We start from the raw sequence: 12,192 nt of genomic DNA on the forward strand, positions 1-12,192 counted from the left end.
TCATGGTGAAGGAGAAGAGTCACTATTTACTCATCTGTCTCATAGTAACACTACAGCCAACATTCACTGACCAGGAGCTGTTCTAGGGACTACACGTGTACGTGTGAACTGGCATAATCCTCTCGTCAGCCTCATAAAGTGCGTGTGAGTGTGCTCTTTTCCAGATGAGGAAATGGAGGCCTTGAGCACTTAAGTGACTTTTTGCTGAGGCTCCACAACCAGTAAATGGCAGAGGCAGGTCTGAACCCCGGCTGTCTGGCTGTAGGCTGTGTCCTTAACCAAACCACCAGTGCCACACCTCACCGTACTGCGCACCTGCTGTGTGCCAGGCTCTGTGCTGGTCCCTGTCCTCCAGCTGCTTCCAGCGCAGTGGGGAGAAGAAGGACCCGCCAGGCAAACCCAGGAGTCCTAGGTCCCCCTGGGATTCAGCTGCCAGGTTCTGCAGACCCTACTGCAGACACCTGAGGCATGGTTGGGAACAGATGTTAGGGCCAGAGGTTAAGCGCTCACGGCTGATGATTGATGACGCTGATTTACAGCCCGAAGTAGTGCATCCTGGGGAGAGGCCAGGCAGGCCCCAGGGCGGCCCCGCTCCCGCTGCTCCTCACGAGGCAGTGGTTCCCTTGTTCCCGCCCACCATCTGTTCACGTGTTCAACGTGCCTGGTTCGCACACCGAGTCGCCCACCACGTGTTCATCCTTAGGGGGCTGTACACGCAGGGACCTGGACCAGGGCAGGGCAAAGGCAGGAGAAAATGGGACAGATTCGACGAGTGTGGACAGAAGAGTCCAGAACAGAGGGGTGAGGACAACATTGAACTTCATCATCTGACTGGAGGAGGCTCCCGCCAGCTGGTCTCTCGCCCGGAAAGACCGGCTCTCTTCAGGAGCTTATCTGGCAGGCCTCCTTCAGCTGACCCAGGTGACATGTTGGGCAGCAGTGAGGACGTGAAAAGCATGAGGCCAGCATGGCTGAGGGAGAGGGAGCAGGATTTACCAGGATTCTAGGCCTTCCTAGCTGTCAGGCCCCCAAATTGGTTCAAGATGGCAGGTGAGGAGGTGCTATGGAGAGTGGTGAGTGGAGCAAACCATGAGCAGTGCTGAGCCAGGCTCCTGCCACAGAAGTCCCCTCCACTGCCTCCCTGCCCACGCCAGGAGGGGTGTGTGGCTGAGGGAGACAGCAGATGGATGTGAGCAGAGGTCCCCGAGACAGGGAAGGGGAAGGACTAGGGCAGGAGGCAGAGGGCTCTCAAGAGCCCATTCAGAGCCTGGGTCTCACAGCCAGCCCGCAGTGAAGCCTGGGCAGAGGCCCGCAGCCAGACATCCAGGCCACAGCCTGAGCTGCAGCCCCTGGCCATTTCCTGGGCCTGGCTTTAAGTGGATTTTCTCTTGGTATCACTGGTGTTACTTGGAAGGCCTGATAGCTGCCCATTGCGTGATTTTTGATGAATCATTGAAGTTCTTAAGACTTAGTTTCTTCATCTTAAAATGGGATCATTTTATCCCCCCTGTTGACGGTTGTTGAGGTGCTTAAACTAGATAGTGTGGGAAAAGAGCTTGGTATATAGTGTATTCTTAATTAGCTATTATTCACAGTTATTGTAAGAGTAGAATTTCACCTAATGTAACCCATCCATAGGATGTTTGTCGCTCTAACTCTAGGCCAGGGGTTGCAAACTGTTTGGTCTACAAACTGTGTAGTGCCACAGTCCCCACTGCTCCCTATTGCAACCCCTGCCATTTCACTTATTTTACTCCCAGTTGTGCCACCTATGGCATTGAGCTTGCAATCCCTGCCCCATCCCTGCTCAATTTCCTGGTAGTAGCTCCCTGAATTGCAGCCTGGGCCGGAAGGGCCAGCCTAGGATGAGCTAGCCTTGGAAACCCAACCACCTGAGAAGGTAAAAGTTCCTCCTTTACCACATCCAGGAAAAGAGCGTGGTGTATTCTCAGATGGTCCTTATGAGGTGATAAGAGCGTTGGGTCTGGGTTCATAATAACTAGGGTGATGCTCAGAGCACAGCAGCTGACCAGTCAGAATGGGCAGTGTGTCAGTGCAGCTCTGGGTGCGGCTCTGGGGTCCACGGAGTCCTCCCAGGGCATCAACTTGAGTTGATTTCGGGGAAAATGATGTGAGTTTCTATTAAAATTCAAATCAACATAGCCAGATTAAAGAGGGGATACAAAATTGGCTTCATTTTTCCCCATAAAATAAAGAACATCAAAAATTTGCCACCCTTGCTGTGACCCTCGCAGGCTCCAGTCCCAGAGTAGGAGTTCATTCTCGCCTCTAATTGGGGTTCCTTGGTGAAGGAAGCACTGACCTCAGTAACTACTCTCAGACCCGCCATTGGGCCCCTGGAGCAACATCTGACTGACCTAGTGTCCCCATTGGACTCATTAGTCCACCTGTTTTCTTAACAAGGGTAAGACCCTTGGGAGTAAAAGGTGATAAAAGGTGATGTCACCCTGTAGGTGTCTTCTCGAGGTTTAGAATCTAAGACTAGAGCATGGTAACTCCTCTCCTCAGTCAGGACCCTTGTGCAGTGTACAGCCTACACGATCATCCATGGCATCCCTTCTGAGTCTCCCAGGCCAGCTTGCACAGTCGTCCTTTCTTTGGAACCCCTCACAGCGGACATCCAGGCTCTGCTTGCATGTCTCTGGGGATAGGCAGCTCATTTCCTCAAAGGTAGCCTGTTACCCGGCAGCGGCTCTGAGCCCTGAGCTAGAGTCTGCTTCTCTCATGCTTCTCTTCACCCCAAGGTCTCTGTCTCCTCCTGGAGCTATGCAGAGCGAGCCCCTTCTTTCCCAGAATAGGGATTTGAGCCCTCCTGCTGCATTCAACCCTCGCCTCAGTAAACACACACACACACACAGCCTGACCACTGCAGGCCTCTGACGCCCCTCGTCAGCCCACCTCTGCTCTCTGCATAGACCTCGGCCCTGAACACAGCCCAGCAGCCACGGCATGAACAGAGCAAAGTGGGGCCATCGTCTCCCCCTTTAGGACTCCTAACCTATGAATACAGCCTCACTGGTTTCCCTTCATGTCTTTCTCTCTCCATAAGCAGGCACACAGCTCCTGGGGCATCCACAGCCATGTCTAGCGAGTGGCCAAAGCCCAGTGATATTTCTTTGCTTCCCTGCAGGCGTGTATCCTGGCTCCATCACCCCCCATAATGGGCTGGCATCAGGCATCCTGCCCCCTCTGCACGATGTCCCTTCCAGACACCACCCACTGGATGCCACCACCAGTTCCCACCACCATCTGTCCCCTCTACCCACAGCTGAGAGCACCAGGGATGGGTACGTACAGCAAGCCAGTCCTCCTCCAGGATAGCAAGTGGGCACCTGCATGGGCGGCAGGTGAGGGCAGGTGCCCCACACACTGAATGGTTGTTACTGATAATAAAAATAGCCAACATTATGTGGCACTGACAGTGTACTGTGCTGTGTACCAAACACTCGCTGAGCACAGTTTCATCAGTGCCTCATAGTAACCCTACCATGTGGATGATATTAGCACCTGGGCTTCTTGATGCCTTGCCTCCTGCGCCCTCTCCTCCCCTGTCCGGGCGGCCCTGGGAAGATGCTTTATCCTCACCTGACCCTGCATTCTGGGCTGCCACACCCAGGCCTCCTTGGGCGCCTCACTCTGACTGCTCTTTGGTTTGCACCATGTATTTGGTGAGCAGGCTGCCCACTGCCCACTCCAGAGATGCCCACCGGGGCCTCGCCCCCACTTCTGGCTACTGTGGCTGTGACCATTGCCCGGCCTGCTGGGGCTGTCCAGGAGCCCTTGCTGCAGGATCACTGCAGGGAGGGGGGCCTCCTCCTGCATTCCATGTGGTTCCCCTTGTGACCACTTAATTGGCTGGAAAGGGCGAATGTGCTCATTGCTGGGCCCTAATGCTTCGGAAGTCTGTTTCCCTTGCAAACGGGCAGAGGGAGGCCTCGCAGCCCCACCGCCTGCCCTCCCTGCCACTTTTGCTTACCGTCAACAGGACTTGATCAAACTTGTCCCCCAAGGCCTGGCCCCAGCGCCTTCCCTCTCCCCCTGCCCTTCCTCCTCAGGGCAGTAGCATTGGCCTTGGCCTGCCTGTGCCTGGGGCTGCCAGCCTGAGTTCATCACCAAACTTGTTGTCCAGGACTCCTGACTGGGCTCCTCCTGCTACTCACTCATCCATTCATTTGATGTCCAATTATTGAGTCCTTGATGTGGGCAGGGCCCTGGGCCCAGTGCTGGGACCACTGATGACCTCAGCCCTGGTGAATGAAGCTCACTGTGACAGACCTGCAGGGATTGACCACGGAGCAAGTGCCCTCAGGGAAGGAAGCACTTCAAGGAAGGGGATGTGCAAGCTCAGAGAAGAACCCAGTGCGCTGGGGGACGCTGTCAAGGAAGGCTTCTTGGAGGTGGTGTTAAGCCAGGCCTCCAAGGTTAAGTAGGAGTTGGCTGATTGGAGAGATTGCGTGGAAGGAGCAGCCAGAGTGTAGGCAGGCATGGTGAGAGCTTGGTGTGCTCTGGGAAACCTGAACCTTCATGTGGGGTGACAAGCTCAGGAGAGAGGTCACCAGGGCCAGATCACAGGACCTGTGACAGGACTCTGAAGGGTGAGCAGGTCAGGTTTAGGGTTGAGAATACACAGCCTGCAGTGTGGGGCTGGACTGCAGGATCCGGGGTGGGTGGCTGGCAGCCTGAGCCAGTGCTGGCAGGGAGGGATGAAGAACGCCCAGAAGGCGTTAGTGACATGAATAAGCTGGACGGGCCCTGGGTATGCAGGGTGTGCCCTGGGTGTTCCTGGAGCGGGGAAGACTGGTTGTGAGTGGAGCTAGAGCTACAGAGAGGACACCTGATGAGGTGCAAAGTGGGACCCGGAAAACCAACCCTTCCCTGGGCCTCAGTTTCCTCTTCTGTTAAACGGGCATGAAAATACCCTCCTCTAGGAAGGGGTGAGGATCAGCTACATGTGCCTGACGTTGTACATGTCACCCGGTACAGGTCCCGTATACCTAGCCCCCTGCCCCCCACACCCATGCACCCACCGCCTCAGGCCACCTGCTCACCCACCAGCCAGCCCAAAAACATCTCTGACCAAAGAAAAATAAACCACAGAGGCCTTTCCCCACGCAGGCCTGTGCACTCTGCTCCGCCTCATTCATCACCTGCCTGCCACCTACATAAGTGCCCGTCAAGAATTCCTGCCGCGAGAAGCAGAGTGATGACAAGACCAAGACGGGACCCCCGGCCCCACTGGCCACCCGCGCCTGCAGGAGCGAGGGCGTGAGCCGTCCCCACCAGCCAGGCGCCCAGGCTCCCCTGGGGTTCCCGAGAAGGGCTCTCATGCCTGACACCAGGCCCAGGCCCAGCTTGAATGGGTTTCTTTTCTTAGCCGCTGAGAAGAGGCAAGGAAGGGTGGGGGGAGGCCTTCAGCCTCCCCTTCCTGCCAAAGTCAACAGGGAAGTCCACTCGCGGCTCCCCGGTGGTTTGCTGGGACGTTAAATAGCTTGACAGGATTATCTGATTCACTCAAAAATATGCTAAGAGGGCCTGACTTCATGACCAAATTTATTTACCCTGGCTCAGAGAAGACTCCCAAAAGGGTGGTTTTTTTCTCCCTGGCCCTGTGCAAGGTATGAAGCCCTAGTCTGCCAGGCCAGTGAGGTTTTATATTAATTTTTATAGGTTCCAATTGAAGCAAAAATATTTGATTTAGGGATCATTTGCATGACTCAGAAGAGGAGCTCCAGATGAGCTTTTCTCGTTTTAAAGCGTCAGGTAGAGCAGCAGAATCTCAGCCTTCACGTCTGCTGTGGAGAGTCGTGTTCTGTTTAATTTCACTGGCTGTGAAGGTGGCAAATGTGAATTTATGGCAGGTTAGAGACAGGAAAAACAAACTTTGAAAATGCATGTTTTTTCCCCATCAGATCTGGTTCTCCTTAAGTCTGCAGTGCTGTTAATCTCTGGGTTTTGTAGCTGAGTGATTCAGAAACCCATTTGTTAGTATTTATCAGCTGTCTGCGGTGTGCCAGGCCTGGTGCTGAGCATGGAGTGACTGAGAGGGTGGGGCCAGGCCCTGCCCTGCAGGGGCTCCCAGGGGAGGGACGGATAGGAAGTCAGGGAAGAGCTGGGGTGTGGGTGCCAGGATGGGGTGGCCATAAGACCGGCAGGGACCATGCAGCAGGCTCGAAGGAGGAGGGCCCACCCTCTGGCCATGCCTGGGCCCAGCCTCAGCCAGGAGAACGGGTTATGAGGACACATGGCTTGTGCACAGCCCTCCACAGTTTATAGAGCATAGTTGTAGACCCACCTGATGGCCCAGTGAGACAGGTCTCTAAAAATATTAACGGTGATGATAATGATAATTCGTGGACCCTTGATGGGATTCAGTTCATTAACTTAAGGAGGCTGGCGTGTACCTCCAGTGTATTGTAGATGCTGGCAGGGACCAAGGACCTGGCACAGAGAGCCCCTCCTGCTGTCTTCAGCGCACTCACAGTGGCGGGGGTCCCAGACGTAGGACTGATGACAGTGCGGTGTCATCACAGGGGCAGTGACAACAGGACGCCCAGGTTAGAGGGACCGGATGGGGACCCTGCAGAGCTGCAGACGTGAAGCCCTCCAACCTCTCCCCAAGTCTCCTTTCCCCATTTTGAGACAGTCCTGCTTCCCTCAGAGAGAGGCGCTGTTGTGTCTTGAACACCTCCTCGTGTCTTAGAGGGGTGGTGAGGGTAGTAAGCCCAGCCTGAAAAGGCCACCGGTAGCTGTGACGTTGAGTTTGTAGGGTATCCTAACATGGATGGTCCAACATATCCATTGATACAAACAAGAAAAGAAAGACTCTGAGCCCTCACTCTCCCTCTCTCTTTAATGCACATAAATGCGTCACAGACGTGAGCCTTCAGCCCCATCCCAAAAGCCCCCATGTCTCCCTGACCCCAGGGTTATTTTTGTTTCTGTGAATAGACCTCAGAGGCTCAGGAAGGCATCATGAGGAAGGAACTTGGTGTCCAGTGACGTGCAGTCTGGTTAGATGGCCCACTCTGGCTCAGCCTGGTCCAGGGTGACTGCACGGCTCGCAGTGCTGCAGGCTCGTTTCAGAACATGAGCTTCCAGGGAGCACGGGCTCCAGGCTGTGCCCCTTCAGGCTTGTATGAAGGGAGGTGGTGAGTCCCCCATCACAGGATGTGTGCAAGTGGAGGAGAGATGGCAAGAGATGGAGACAGAAGGTCCCTAAAAGCACACTGTGCAGGGGAATAAAGGCCAACTTAGACATCAGACCTAACTGCTAGTTTTCCTTCCCTTCTTGATAATGATGATGATGATTCTCTTAGTAGCTAAGAATGCATCTGACATCATATTGGGTGCTTTGTCCACATTGCTTTACTTAATTTTACTCTCACCATAGCCCATGAGGTCAGTGCAGTATGGCTGGGACTAACCTGGGCAACGTCTCTGATCTGTGAACATCTCTCATGGGGCCTGGGGCAAGACAGAGACTCCGTGAGTGAACGGTGGCGGTTAGTGCTGTGGGGTGTTCTCCTAGGGAGCTCCCCCGGCTTTCAGTGGGGCCGTTCCTGGGCTCATCCTGCAGATGGTGGGGGCGGCACACACACTTAGGGTGCACAGACCCAGCGGGGGTAGCTGGTATTTGGGCCTGGGTAAGAGTTGCAGTAGCGTTGCCACGTGGAGAACACAGCAACCCTGTGAGGAAACCAAGGCTTGGAGACCTTAGCATTTTGCCCAAAGTGACATGGCCAGTGAGAGCAGATGGGGTTTTAAACACAGTTCTGTTGACTCCAAAGGTCGTGCTTATAACCAGTGGTCCTTGCTGACTGTCAGTCCTAAATATGGGATAGAAGTTTTTCTTTACTGGGTTCCTCTGGACTCTAAAGCTTATAGGACTTAAAATTTTAATTACTGTTTGAACTTAATCAGAAATAAAAGCTTTGTCTTCTAACTGCGTTGTTGTACGTTAGAGCAGGTCAGCTAGTGAGCTTTCTGTTGCTGGAGGGGAACAAGCAGTGGCAGTCACACCTCTGGCCCCTCCTGCTGATGGCCGTCCCTGCTCTCTCCAGGTTGGGACCAGGCCTCCTCCCGCCCATGGTCAGCCCACTGAAGGGGCTTGGGCCACCGCCACTGCCACCTTCCTCCCAGAGCCATTCTCCTGGGGGCCAGGCCTTCCCCACCCTCCCCAGCAAGCCGCCCTACCCGCCCTTCCAGAGCCCTCCACCCCAGCCGCTGCCCAGCCCACAAGGTAAGCTCTCGCCGAGGGGCCCTCTCTACATACACCTGCTGACCCCCACTCAGGCTTCCCAAGAGTAAGGGGACCCTGCCCTGCTCTCCTGGTCTCCACTTGGAATGATGGTGGGCACTGGGAGAAGCTGAGAGACGGGTGACCTAACATGCCTAGTGGGGGGCACTTCCTGGAGGAAATTAGTCCTGAGGAGTAAGGAAGAGTTTGTTCCATCACAAGGCGTCAAAGGGAACAGCGTCGGGCGGGGCTAGGGTGGGAATGGCCTGCCACTTGGAGGAACAGTGAGTGATGGGGTATCTTGAGTGGAGGAGGGTTGAGGGCCCACGGTCCCTTCCCTCCAAGCACTGTCGACCACGTGAGACCACCTCGCCCAACCTCCTCCGGGACAGGGCACAGCTGGGAAAGGGGACTAGGCTCTCAGCACCTTCTCCACCCTGGGGCTCTCTTCTCTCATGCACCCCACCATGCCAACGGCCCAGTGGAGGGAACTGAGCGGCACAGCCAGGACGGTCCCCTCCCTGCCCCCGGCACGTTCCCGCTCTGAATGCAGCTCTTGCCGCCTCCCTCTGCAGGCTACCAGGGCAGCTTCCACTCCATCCAGAACTGCTTCCCCTATGGTGACTGCTACCGATCGGCCGAGCAGGCAGCCTGCGGGGATGGACTAGCCGGGGAGGCCCATGGTTTCAACCCCCTGCGGCCCAATGGCTACCACAGCCTCAGTGCCCCTTTAGCTGCCACAGGTAAGCCCACCTGCATGCCTCCTCTCCCTGAGTGCCCACCAAGGCCTATATGTGCTTTGTACATATTGTCCCGCAGCCTTAGGACAGTCTGATGAGGTAGGGTCGTCCCCACTTTACAGAGGAGGGGCTAAAGGCTCAGGACCCCGCAGAGTTAGGATTTGCAGCCCACCTGACCCCAGCGTCGGTGTTCCTTCCACACTCACAGAGGAGAACCAGACTAGGAGCTCCCAGTCTAGCTGATGTTTCCCTTTAAATACTTATTGAGCAACTACTGTGTGCCAGGCCCAGTTGTAGACCCTGGGGATACAGTGGGGAATGAGACAAATACTGATCCCCATTTAACAGATGAGGAAACCGAGGCCCACAGAGGCCACACTGCTAGGAAGGGACAGAGTCTAGAGGTTGTGCTTGTTCCTTAGGCTGCATCTGTGAACCCTTCAGGGCCCTGGGCCTTCCGCAGGTAATGCCCCCGGATGAGGTGGAGAAGTCCAGTGAGAGGGGAGGCCTGTGCATGACCCGAGTGAAATCAGGCTCAGGCCACAGGGCCAGGTCTGGTCAGAGCGGAGGCACCAGATGGGTGGTACCAGAATTCCCCAAGCCATTATGGTTTATTACTTCAATAAAAAGCAAACTATTAATTAATTAAAGAATTCCCCAAGCCAAGCCCACCCTACACCTCAGGGCCCAGATCTAGCTGAAGCTACAAGGCCCAGGCAGGATGGTGGGGTACCAGACAACAGGGAGCCTCAGACCCTGCCCCAGAGGCCCCTTGGGTAGCTCTGGATGTGTGCAGCTGTGGGGAGAGATAAGGACCGGGGACAAGCAATGAGGCCGCACCGCAGCCGGCACACACAAACCTGTGGTCATCTGTGTGGGCCCGTGTGCTCCTGCTCACACACACACTCCCGGGTCTGCACGTGTCTTCTTTCTGCATGTGTTTGCGGGGCACGTCTGTGTGCGCACGTGCATGTAGGACCAGCACGGTGGGCTCCAGGCAGTGTGAGCCTGTAAGCACGTAAGGAGCTCACCAGCCACGTGGGCTCACGTCTGCATGTGTGCTCACATTGTGCTTGTGCTGGTGTTCATGCCGTCTGTGCACTCGTGTGTCCTCGTCCCGTGACCCCCTCTTTGTGTGCACACGTGTGTGTGCATGGTTGTGTATTAGCATGTTTGGGCCAATTCAGATGAGCGTGCTTGTGTGCAGGTGTGTGGCTGTGTGTTTGGGTACAGTGTACATACTCTGTGAGTGGACACGTCACACACACGCGCCAGAGGCAGATGTGTGCCTGATCGCAGGTGTGCGAGGATGGTGGGCATGTTCCATGTTTGCTCACACAGTGCACGAGTAGGCACCTGCCACTGTCCCCAGCACTGCTGGTTCTCGCCATCGCGTCCTCCCGGCCCCACCCAGCCCTAGATGGGATTTCTTGGTTCGGCAGCAAGGCCTGAAATAAGTAGCTCTGAGGAGAGGCGAGAGGCAGCTTCCTTGCCTGTACACCGGGTTAGGAGGTTCTTTTGACCCCCCTCTCTTCTGCTGTCTGAGTGGCAGCCCAGCGTCCAGCGCCTTTGCTCACACCTCCTCTGCCAAGCTGAGAACAGACTCACAGGACTGAATCCAGACCAACCAGGTGGGGCCGTGGGGCCTGAGGAGGAGTTTGGTCTGATCCCACTGCACAGACAGGAGGACTGAGACCCACCTCTCAGGCTACACGAATTCATGACAGCAGCCCTTAGGGCTGAGACTGGGTAAAATGACCTCACCAGGTCCATCCTAGGTTTTGGGCCCCCACCCCAGAGACAGTGTGTCCAATGGAAGAATCGGGTGTCTCAGAGCCAGATGGATCTGGGTTCAGATCCCAGTTCTCCCACTTACTGTGACCTGGGGCAAGTGTCTTGCCCTCTCTGAGCTTGTCTTCTCAGCTGTAAAATGGGATAATGAATCCCACCTCCTAGGATTGTTGTGAAGCTTAAGTGAGATACAGTTTAAATGAGCCTTTGGTAAATGCCCAGTGGAGTGCTGGTGCCCTTCTTTGGATATTTTATATTTACTGAGGCAAAGAAACCTGAAAGGGTGGGGGTGGGCTGGGGTCCTTCTGCCAGGAGGGGGCCAGCTCCTGAGGGCAAAAGCTGTGATGTCTGCACCCTGACCTCCCCTCCCCGCCACATTCTGTCCCACAGTCCAGCACTGGGTGATGGACTGTCCGCTTCCTGTCTCCTCAACTGCTTCCCTAGGCCTTGGGGCTGCAAGGCCTAGGGGAGCCTCCTTCCAAGCCCCTTTCCTGCCCACCCGCCTACGAGCTCCCCTAGCTGGAGGAGCAGAGGGCTCGGCGCAGGCCCTGCTGAGGGGACGCTGTGAGGAGGGACCCCAGGCGGGACCCCAGGCGGGAGGGCGGGGTCTGGGAGCTGGGGAAAGATGACAAGAAACAGCCCCTGAGTTTTCCAGCCTGGACCCTGTCCCCCCGACACCCACAGGCTACGAGGCCCTGGCCGAGGCCCCGTGCCCCGCAGCGCTGCCGCAGCAGCCATCTGAAGACGTCGTGTCCAGTGGCCCCGAGGACTGTGGCTTCTTCCCCAATGGGGCCTTTGACCACTGCCTGAGTCACATCCCCTCCATCTACACAGACACCTGAAGGAATGCCGCCCACACCTGCCTGCCCTCCACCACGGACGCTACCTTGCCCACCCACTGTCTGTCCCCAGCCTCCGGGCACCCAGCCTGAGCAGCCGGCTCTGCGGCGGGTCCAGCGCTCACCGGGAGTGATCATCTGAGCCCCAGCTGGGCGCTCAGAGGTGCCCGTCAGGATCCGTGACCTGTGACATCCCTTGACTGTGTCTTCCTTTTCTCTACCCAATGGTTTTGAAATCACAGACCTCGTGTATATAAAATGTACAGAATTTGTTTTCCATTCCCCTGCCAGTTTTATATTTTTGGTTTTACAAGAAAAACATTAAAAACTGGAAATGAGACTTGGGGGCCTGGTTCTGCTTTGTAATTCAGTCTAGAGGCCAAGAGCAGGAGAGTGGTAGAGGAGTGCGTAGCAGAGCCAGGGTGTGGAAACCAGCTCCGTCCTCCGATTCCTTCAGCGGGGGTGGGGGCATCACGTGGCCCCCACCACGTGCTAACAGACACCGGCACCGGTCCCAGGACCTCACTGAAAGGCAGGCTCATCCCCATTGGCAGGCGAGCAGACC

At 55.9% G+C, this 12,192-nt stretch overlaps 1 protein-coding gene across 4 annotated transcripts in view; it reads left to right on the plus strand.

Annotated features, from left to right (window-relative positions):
- Window positions 1–11,967, plus strand: part of GLIS1 (GLIS family zinc finger 1) — a 211,473-nt gene extending 199,506 nt beyond the window's left edge. For all 4 annotated transcript variants that reach the window (XM_074376453.1, XM_074376455.1, XM_074376454.1 and 1 more), the window contains exons 8-11: window positions 3,152–3,308; window positions 8,082–8,260; window positions 8,833–9,000; window positions 11,473–11,967. In XM_074376453.1, the coding sequence (XP_074232554.1) occupies window positions 3,152–3,308; window positions 8,082–8,260; window positions 8,833–9,000; window positions 11,473–11,630 (662 nt within the window). In that variant the 3' untranslated portion in view covers window positions 11,631–11,967. The remainder of the gene's footprint in view (window positions 1–3,151; window positions 3,309–8,081; window positions 8,261–8,832; window positions 9,001–11,472) is intronic.
- Window positions 11,968–12,192: the final 225 nt, after the last annotated feature.

Source organism: Camelus bactrianus, chromosome 13, assembly GCF_048773025.1.
Source record: "Camelus bactrianus isolate YW-2024 breed Bactrian camel chromosome 13, ASM4877302v1, whole genome shotgun sequence".
In the NCBI taxonomy this organism is placed as follows: domain Eukaryota; kingdom Metazoa; phylum Chordata; class Mammalia; order Artiodactyla; family Camelidae; genus Camelus; species Camelus bactrianus.